Source organism: Protopterus annectens, chromosome 3.part1, assembly GCF_019279795.1.
Source record: "Protopterus annectens isolate FY-2018-M chromosome 3.part1, PAN1.0, whole genome shotgun sequence".
Lineage (NCBI taxonomy): Eukaryota > Metazoa > Chordata > Ceratodontiformes > Protopteridae > Protopterus > Protopterus annectens.
Window position 1 is genome coordinate 495,672,400 of NC_056732.1, and position 9,860 is coordinate 495,682,259.

General features: G+C 36.0%; 1 protein-coding gene across 1 annotated transcript in view; it reads right to left on the minus strand.

The window, feature by feature from the left end:
• Positions 1-9,860, minus strand: part of LOC122797688 (squalene monooxygenase-like) — a 1,062,766-nt gene that overhangs the window by 663,018 nt on the left and 389,888 nt on the right. The window contains exon 3 of the mRNA XM_044066224.1: positions 7,090-7,270. Coding sequence (XP_043922159.1) covers positions 7,090-7,270 — 181 coding nt within the window. The remainder of the gene's footprint in view (positions 1-7,089; positions 7,271-9,860) is intronic.

Genomic DNA, 9,860 nt, shown 5'->3' on the forward strand with positions numbered 1-9,860 from the left:
GCAGACTTTTTCAGAAGTAATGACACACAAACAAATTCACACATAAATACTCATTAAAGCCAAAAAAACGCGGGAAAATTTAAATCATTAATCAATTAAGCATACTGCTTAAAATCCTAGGCAACTCAGTGACATAAGAGAAGTTGTTACAAGTTATAAATAGATTTAACAATGCACCATAAAGCAATTTTACAGAAAAATACCCTTACTTCCACTATACTACTATGAAATAATCTACCACGATTATGCTATATTAAATTGTGGCCATATTGTATTGCACGAAAATAAAATATAAAGTTTAAAAGCAATACCTACAAACCCAAAAGCAATAATAATAAAAAAATTGATTATTACCCAATAAATACTATTATCTTATAGTTTATTATACATAATAAATATAAAGTGATAAGTAAATAATAAAAACTTGCATTACATATTATCTCTTCAAATTCTTTAATTTCAAAATACTACTTATAGAACTGAATTCATTTAAGCCAGGGACATTACCAGCATCCAGTCTAATTTGCCATTTCAACTCCAGTTCTTCTAATTTCAAACCAAAAGGTCCCCCTCTGATATTATGGTCGACCTTGTCAATGGCTAGAAATCTAAATTTGTGACCACTATTCATATTAATATGCTTAGCTAGTGCATTATCAGGCTTATTGCGAGAAATGGCGTACAAATGCTCATACAGCCTATCTTGAAGCCTACGCTCAGTTTTTCCTATGTAGAATGCTGGGCAGTTGGAACATCTAGCTAAGTATATTATCCCCTTGGAATTACAATTGAATCTATCTCTTAGTCTATATTTATGACCTGATATTGAAAATGCATTTACTGTATCTATATACTTATAGTAATTACAATTCTCGCATTTTGACATGCCAACTATTTTTGAGGGTTTCTGATGTTGACTTTCAAGCAAGTCCTTGAGGTTCTTCCCTCGTTTGAAAACAATATTAGGTAACTCGCCGAAAGTATCAAATAATGTCTGACTACCTCTAAATACTTCCCAATTTTTCTTCAGTATTTTCACACATAAGCTACTATGAACATTATATGCGGTTATGAAACTACAGGTAAATGGATGCCTCCTTTGCTGATCTACTGAATCCTGTATAATTGATACCGAAATATTGGCCTGTGGTATGGCCTGTACATCAGACCCTCTAATGGCTAATATTGGCTTGAAAATAGACCTCTCCCTCTTGAAGCTGACCTCATCTATTAACATATCCAATAACGCCTCTGGATACCATCTATTGAGAAACAAATTTCTCAAAAATTGACATTCATTATGGAAATCCGCATCACTTGAGATAATACGTGAGGCCCTGACCAATTGGCCCTTTACTACTGCCTTCTTCTGATGAAACGGGTGGCCACTAGTAAAATGTAAGAATGTATTAGAATATGTCTTCTTCCTAAATAATTTAGCTGTATAACGTTTCATTAATCTATTTTTACTTAAACAGATCTCTAAATATGCTATACACTCCGAGCTAAAATTAGAGGTAAACTGGAGAAAATCTGTTGATTTATTGAAAATATCTAGTAGGTCAGTACTTATTTTTGCGTCCCCTTTAAGCAATACAAAGATGTCATTTAGGTATCTAGTATAATAAATAATGCAATTAGAGACATTAACATTCTTAAATACATTCTCACATTCCCAATACTCCATAACTAAGTTGGCTGCGCTCGCCCCGCACGGAGAGCCCATAGCTAGACCCACCTTCTGCAAGAAAAACTGGTTGTCAAATATTAAAAAGTTTGTAAGGACCAGGTCCAATAGCTCTGTCACTAATGAGACATCATTGCTTGGGGCATTATGTTTTAACATCATTAAAGCCACCCATTCCAAACAGATTTGGTGTGGAATGCATGTATATAAATCTTTGACATCGATTGTCAAGAAATTATAACTTTCATCATACTCTAAGTTGTTTATTTTAGATAAAAAGGACCAGGAATCCTTACAGATATGTTCTTCCAAAACTACATATTTCTGGAGAAGGGAGTCTATAACTTTGGCACATGCATACGTTGGAGAGCCCCGGCCATCCACTAAAGGTCGCAAAGAGGGATTATTCAAGTCCTTATGTATTTTAGGTATACCAAATATGATTGTGTACACTGGAAAATGTGTTGTCATATAATTCAACAGGGTTTGACCAATACGGCCCTCGATAAATAAGTCATTGATACAACTCTTTATTAAACTGTACGCTTTGTTGGCTTCAGATCTGGAACTAATTTGATAGGTTTCATTATTCAACAAGTGGTTCATTCTATGAATGTAGTCAATTTTATCAAAGATGACCAACCCACCCCCTTTGTCAGGCTTACATACTCAAATATTTTGTGAATTAATTTATTTAATAAAATAATTTTCAACCCGATTGATATCAGGATGAGTATTTGTGACTAAACTATGCCTAACCATATGCCTAAAATCAAGCTCACATACTGTCTGAAATGTCTGCAAAACTGGGTGTAAAGGGGGATTGAATGTACTAGATGTCCGAAACACTTGCACAACATCTGCAAAGGAATTATTACCAAATATAACCTGAAAGTTCAATTTCCTTGTGAATGTTTTGAGTTCGATAATCATTTTAACCAAATCTGCCCATTGTTGTGGCACATAAGTATATCCCTTAGCTAGAAATTCTACTAATTCACGAGATATAACACTAGAAGAAAAGTTAAAAACTTTAAAATCATTGTCTTTGTTAGACACAATTACTGGTGAAACTTCGCACACATTGTCAAACTGGACATCATTCTCCACTGAAATGCTCGTACTCCCGGGGTTATCAACCCTGACCCCCAATTCATGAGGTGATAAACGCAAATAAACTCCATCAGTATCAAATTCGGAAGAAACCTCCGGTGGGGAAATATTCTCACCAACCAGATGGGGGCCCGACCGAAGCAACAGAGGAATCAGTTCAACAACAGGAACACTTCCAAGTATGCCAAGAACCCTATGTGATAGAAAAGGAAGATGCCTCGGGTGAGAATATTTCCCCACTGGAGGTTTCTTCCGAATTTGATACTGATGGAGTTGATTTGCGTTTATCACTTCATGAATTGGGGGTCGGGTAGATAACCCCGGGAGTATGAGCATTTCAGTGGAGAATGATGTCCAATTTGACAATGTGTGCGAAGTTTCACCAGTAATTGTGTCTAATAAAGACAATGATTTTAAAGTTTTTAACTTTTCTTCTAGTGTTATATCTAGTGAATTAGTAGAATTTCTAGCTAAGGGATATACTTATGTACCACAACAACAGGCAGATTTGGTTAAAATGATTATCGAACTCAAAACATTCACAAGGAAATTGAACTTTCAGGTTCTATTTGGTAATAATTCCTTTGCAGATGTTGAGCAAGTGTTTCGGACATCTAGTACATTCAATCCCCCTTTACACCCAGTTTTGCAGACATTTGAGATAGTATGTGAGCTTGATTTTAGGCATATGGTTAGGCATAGTTTAGTCACAAATACTCATCCTGATATCAATCGGGTTGAAAATGATTTTATTGAATATATTAATTCACAAAATATTCGAGTATGTAAGCCTGACAAAGGGGGTGGGCTGGTCATCTTTGATAAAATTGACTACATTCATAGAATGAACCACTTGTTGAATAATGAAACCTATCAAATTAGTTCCAGTTCTGAGGCCAACAAAGTGTACAGTTTAATAAAGAGTTGTATCAATGACTTATTTATTGAGGGCCGTATTGATCAAACCCTGTTGAATTATATGACAACACATTTTCCAGTGTACCCAATCATATTTGGTATACCTAAAATACATAAGGACTTGAATAATCCCCCTTTGCGACCTTTAGTGGATGGCCGGGGCTCTCCACCATATGCATGTGACAAGTTATAGACTCCCTTCTCCAGAAATATGTAGTTTTGGAAAAACATATCTGTAAGGATTCCTGGTCCTTTTTATCTAAAATAAACAACTTAGAGTATGATGAAAGTTATAATTTCTTGACAATTGATGTCAAAGATTTATATACGTGCATTCCACACCAAATCTGTTTAGAATGGGTGGCTTTAATGATGTTAAAACATAATGCCCCAAGCAGTGATGTCTCATTAGTGACAGAGCTATTGGACCTGGTCCTTACAAATAACTTTTTTATATTTGACAACCAGTTTTTCTTGCAGAAGGTGGGTCTAGCTATGGGCTCTCCGTGCGGTGCGAGCGCAGCCAACTTAGTTATGGCGTATTGGGAATGTGAGAATGTATTTAAGAATGTTAATTTCTCTAATTGCATTGCTTATTATACTAGATACCTAGATGACATCTTTGTATTGCTTAAAGGGTCACAAAAATAAGTACTGACCTACTAGATATTTTCAATAAATCAACAGATTTTCTCCAGTTTGCCTCTAATTTTAGCTCGGAGTGTATAGCATATTTAGATATCTGTTTAAGTAAAAATAGATTACTGAAACGTTATACAGCTAAAATATTTAGGAAGAAGACATATTCTAATACATTCTTACATTTTACTAGTGACCACCCGTTTCATCAGAAGAAGGCAGTAGTAAAGGACCAATTGGTCAGTGCCTCATGTATTATCTCAAGTGATGCGGATTTCCATAATGAATGTCAATTTCTGAGAAATTTGTTTCTGAATAGAGGGTATCCAGAGGCGTTAGTGGATATGTTAATAGATGAGGTCACCTTCAAGAGGGAGAGGTCTATTTTCAAGCCAATATTAGCCATTAGAGGGTCTGATGTACAGGCCATACCACAGGCCAATATTTCTGTATCAATTATACAGGATTCAGTAGATCAGCAAAGGAGACAACCATTTACCTGTAGTTTCATAACCGCATATAATGTTCATAGTAGCTTATGTGTGAAAATACTGAAGAAAAATTGGGAAGTATTTAGAGGTAGTCAGACATTATTTGATACTTTCGGCAAGTCACCTAATATTGTTTTCAAACGAGGGAAGAACCTCAAGGACTTGCTTGAAAGTCAACATCAGAAACCTTCAATAATAGTTGGCATGTCAAAATGCGAGAATTGTAATTACTGTAAGTATATAAATACAGTAAATGCATTTTCAATATCAGGTCATAAATATAGACTAAGAGATAGATTCAATTGTAATTCCAAGGGGATAATATACTTAGCTAGATGTTCCAACTGCCCAGCATTCTACATAGGAAAAACTGAGCGTAGGCTTCGAGATAGGCTGTATGAGCATTTGTACGCCATTTCTCACAATAAGCCTGATAATGCACTAGGTAAGCATATTAATATGAATAGTGGTCACACATTTAGATTTCTAGCCGTTGACAAGGTCGACCATAATATCAGAGGGGGACCTTTTGGTTTGAAATTAGAAGAACTGGAGTTGAAATGGCAAATTAGACTGGATGCTGGTAATGTCCCTGGCTTAAATGAATTCACTTCTATAAGTAGTATTTTGAAATTAAAGAATTTGAAGAGATAATATGTAATGCAAGTTTTTATTATTTACTTATCACTTTATATTTATTATGCATAATAAACTATAAGATAATAGTATTTATTGGGTAATAATCATTTTTTATTATTATTGCTTTTGGGTTTGTAGGTATTGCTTTTAACCATTATATTTTATTTTTGTGCAATACAATATGTCTACTATTTAATATAGCATAATTGTGGTAGATTATTGCATAGTAGTATAGTGGAAGTAAGGGTATTTTTCTGTAAAATTGCTTTATAGTGCATTGTTAAATCTATTTATAACTTGTAACAACTTCTCATGTCACTGCATTGCCTAGGATTTTAAGCAGTATGCTTAATTGATTAATGATTTAAATTTGCCCGCGTTTTTTGGCTTTAATGAGTATTTATGTGTGAATTTGTTTCTGTGTCATTACTTCTGAAGAAGTCTGCCTTTCAGAGCAGAAGAAAAGTGCTTCATGTTTCATTAAAGCTTGAATGGTCCTTCCGGAGCCTGGGACTTGTTTTTGAAGTTTTCCTCATTTTTTGTGCTTTTGTGGAGTTCCCAATAATTGTCAAGTCCCCGTATGATATACAGGGACTCCTTCAGGAGCTTACACATTTCAGTGGTCAGTGTACAAGAAAATGGTCTCAAACTCAAAACTAAAAAGTGCAACACTGTAGCATTTAGTAAGCACCCTACAGCTTATAGAATAGTTGACACAGCACATCAAAATGAAAAAGGTAGTGAGAGGCTGAAGTACTTGGGTGGATAACTCCCTCATGTTTATCCATCCCATTGCTATGGTGCTTAGGAAATTATTTTACCTTGCACAGCTCATAGCAAAAGGTATTTATTAGAAATCAAAAGAAGTCCTCACTTCCGTCATACTGTAAACTGCTTAGATCCATCATAGAGTACAATACCTCCCCTGGGATGTACCTTACTAAGCATAGCAATCAAATGGAAAGATCCCAGAGATTTGTAGCTAAGCAGAAACATGAGCTTAAAATACCTAAGCTACCAAGAAAAACTGGAGGCTTTATTTTTATACTCAATTACATATAGACTCCTTAGGGGATAATCAGTGCTATACTTATAGGACTATAAAGGATTCAGCAATCCAAGAAATATTATACCTCCATAAATCTATCAGTGCAGCTAAAACATTTAAATCCACTCTACCAAATAAATAAGACAAGGCAGATGGATGGATTAATTGTGCTGTGCAGCACTTGTCACTTCTCTGGAACACACTTCCTTTCCAAGTTGAGCAGTATGACACACTGTCTGACCTATAAAAAAAAAACTAAACAACTGGATGGGTAGTCATAAATTCGCCGTTGAATGACTGGTCTGGCTCTCCTTGAAAAGGGAGGCAAGGTCAAGGGGTGTGCGCTGGCATGGTGTAAATGGCCTTCGTTTCAGTTGTCTTGTAACTCCTATGATCCAGTGATTACAAGGGCTGTTCTAGCCACTTACTCCTGTCAGTAATAATTTCAAAGTGGAACAGCTTCAATATTTCACTGACCAAAGTAGGCAATGTTAGTGCAATATGAAAAGAAAAAATATAGAAGCACAAATCGTCTGAGAAATAGGTTGACTCACTTTGGTTCTGCCATGGCTAGCTTACGGAGGCCCACTGCAAAGCGTCCATGAAAAAATGATCTACCTTCCTTCACTTTCTTATTTTCTCCCAGTGGGAAATGCAGATGCATGTTGTCCTTGTTGTCAAGATCATACATATGGTATCCAGTGAATGGAGAGGCATCAAATCCTTCCATGGAATCTGCAATGCAATAATGTTACTATAGTGATGTGTGCGGTGATATAAGAAAGGCAGTAAATAATACATTGTGGGAAGATGCTGAAATTAGAGTTACAGAGTAGCAGGTGCAACTACATTAAACAATCATCTTGTTTTAAATAAGACTATTCTTACTTGTTATATTGTAAGCTTTACTCATCTTAGCAAACACAAAAAAGTAATGACTGCCCTCTAAAAAAAATAAATAAATAAGCAAATCCTTCAATAGTTACATCCTTCCATGCCATTCCCATTAGCAGAGTAATTCAGTTGTATGCACTACTATACAATATCATCTTATTTACTTAATATATTTTGATTAGCATTTTGATGAACATTATTGGCACATTTACAGTTGTGTTCTTGATTTATTTTATATGTCGTTAATTCACTTATGTATGTGTATGTTTGTCCAATATTATATATATGGGTCCCTATCAAATGATAGAAAGCTCATTTGATAGAAACTCATTTCACTGACACTTAGATGGAAAGCTCAAAACACTGAAAACTCATTTGACTGAAACTCAAAACACTGAAAATGCTATATGTCCTTTCCCCCATGGTAGTGCGATCCTAGAGTTAGTATATATAGTTAGGGGGTGTGGGGGGGTACAGCCCCACAATGTGTGCATAGCCCCCCACATAGTTTATGTAAATATTGTTTTCTGCAAACAGTTATTCATTGTAGTTATAAGTATCCACGTGTAGGGTTTAAAATGTATGAAGTATGTGGGGGGCTACACCCCCCACACCCCCCATTGTGGGGGGCTGTGCCCCCACACCCACCTAACTATATATACTAACTCCAGGATCGCACTACCGTGGGGAAAAGGGCATATAGCATTTTCAGTGTTTTGAGTTTCAGTCAAATGAGTTTTCAGTGTTTTGAGTTTTCTATGTTTTGGTTTCAGCCAAATGATTTTCCATCAAATGAGTTTTCTATCATTTGATATGGACCAGTATATATACACCTCTTCAGTATCAGATATCCCTGCTTCAGTAAATTGCTCCATTTTGCTTTGTTCTTGAGTTATTCTGTAACAGGTGTCTTGTTCTGGAAATTGCTGGAGGATGCATTGTGCAACTGTGTAAACTGTAAAAAATGCAGCACATGTTTTTATTTTTTTGCTTTATTCCTTTCTGAAGCAGCATATGTTTTAACTTCTTTGCTTTACTCCTTTGATTGTCAGTTCTTGCTATGGCAGCAAAAGGTGTATATTTGTGATTTTTGCAGTTCTGAATCCTAAAATAATGTGACCAAATGGTTGCAGGACAAGAATGACGAGGACTACAAAAGCGAGCACCCGGAATTACCTCACCCTTCTAGATCCATGTTAGCACTTGTCCTGTGTCTGCACAAGTCAGGAGATTCAATGTTTAACATTGCTTACTCTTGGTCACATTATTTTAGGATTCAAAATTGTGATGATGGCAAATGTGATAGTAAACTTATATATATATATATATATATATATATATATTTTATATATATATATATATATATATATATATATATATATATATACACACACTTATGCATGGTTCTATGTTATTTGATCAAAATCTCATTTGAATGAATCACAAATGATTGCACACAACTGAATGAAAACTCATCTAATGGAATCCCAATTAGTAAAAAACTGCAGAAATGTATGGACAGTACTGGATGGCATCATTTCTGATCAAAATAGTTATTAGGGAGGTGATTTTAGAAGTCTATGTGCACATTGGCAATGCCCACCATCACAGGCTCATAGACGATTACTAGGTTATCGATCCAGAGGTCATTTCAAGCCTAGCCATTTCATCCCAATGTAATACCATATAAATGCTAGTCAATAGCCATGATTGCATTTAGTAATGACTGCCCATGTCCAGAAGGGTTGTGGGTGCTATCCCCAATAAGAATTTTTGGTGGCCCTTCCACTTGTAAAGGTTCCTCTTGAACAGTGTCATAGAGGTGCTCTGTTTCACATGAATTGGCAGCCTATTCCAAAGATGCAGCAGTCACTGGGAGATACATCTGTGGCTCCAGCCTGTCCTATTTAAGTCAGAGGCCATATTTAGATCCCTGGAACATGTATCCCTACTCCTGTTTGATTTATGGATATGCAGCAAGTTCACTAGGTTTGGGTCTGAGAATGCTCTGTAGGCCAGGCATAAGTCTCTTCTAAGAAGTCAATATGATAAAGAGCATAGTGACAGGGACTTTATTCACTCTGTGTAAGGCATGTGCTGGAGTCCCTTGATCTTCTATGTTAGAAATCTCTGAGGTCTCTGCAGGTGCTTTGTATAGTACATGCTGAATGGGGAATTATACTCAATTATGGGCTGGATTAGCGCCCAGTATAGAGAAGTTACAACCTCTTTTGCTCTCAAGGTGAGACACATGGTGGTTGAAGATAAAGTCATAGTCAACTCGTGATCCCAGGTCCCTTACCACTTTGTAGGTACTTAAGGTGTTGTTGTTGATTTGATAGTGTGAAGGGACATTGTTTGTGCCAAAGGGAATGATGATGCATTTCTTTGCATTCCGTTTGATACTGTGACTAGGACACTGGTCATCGGT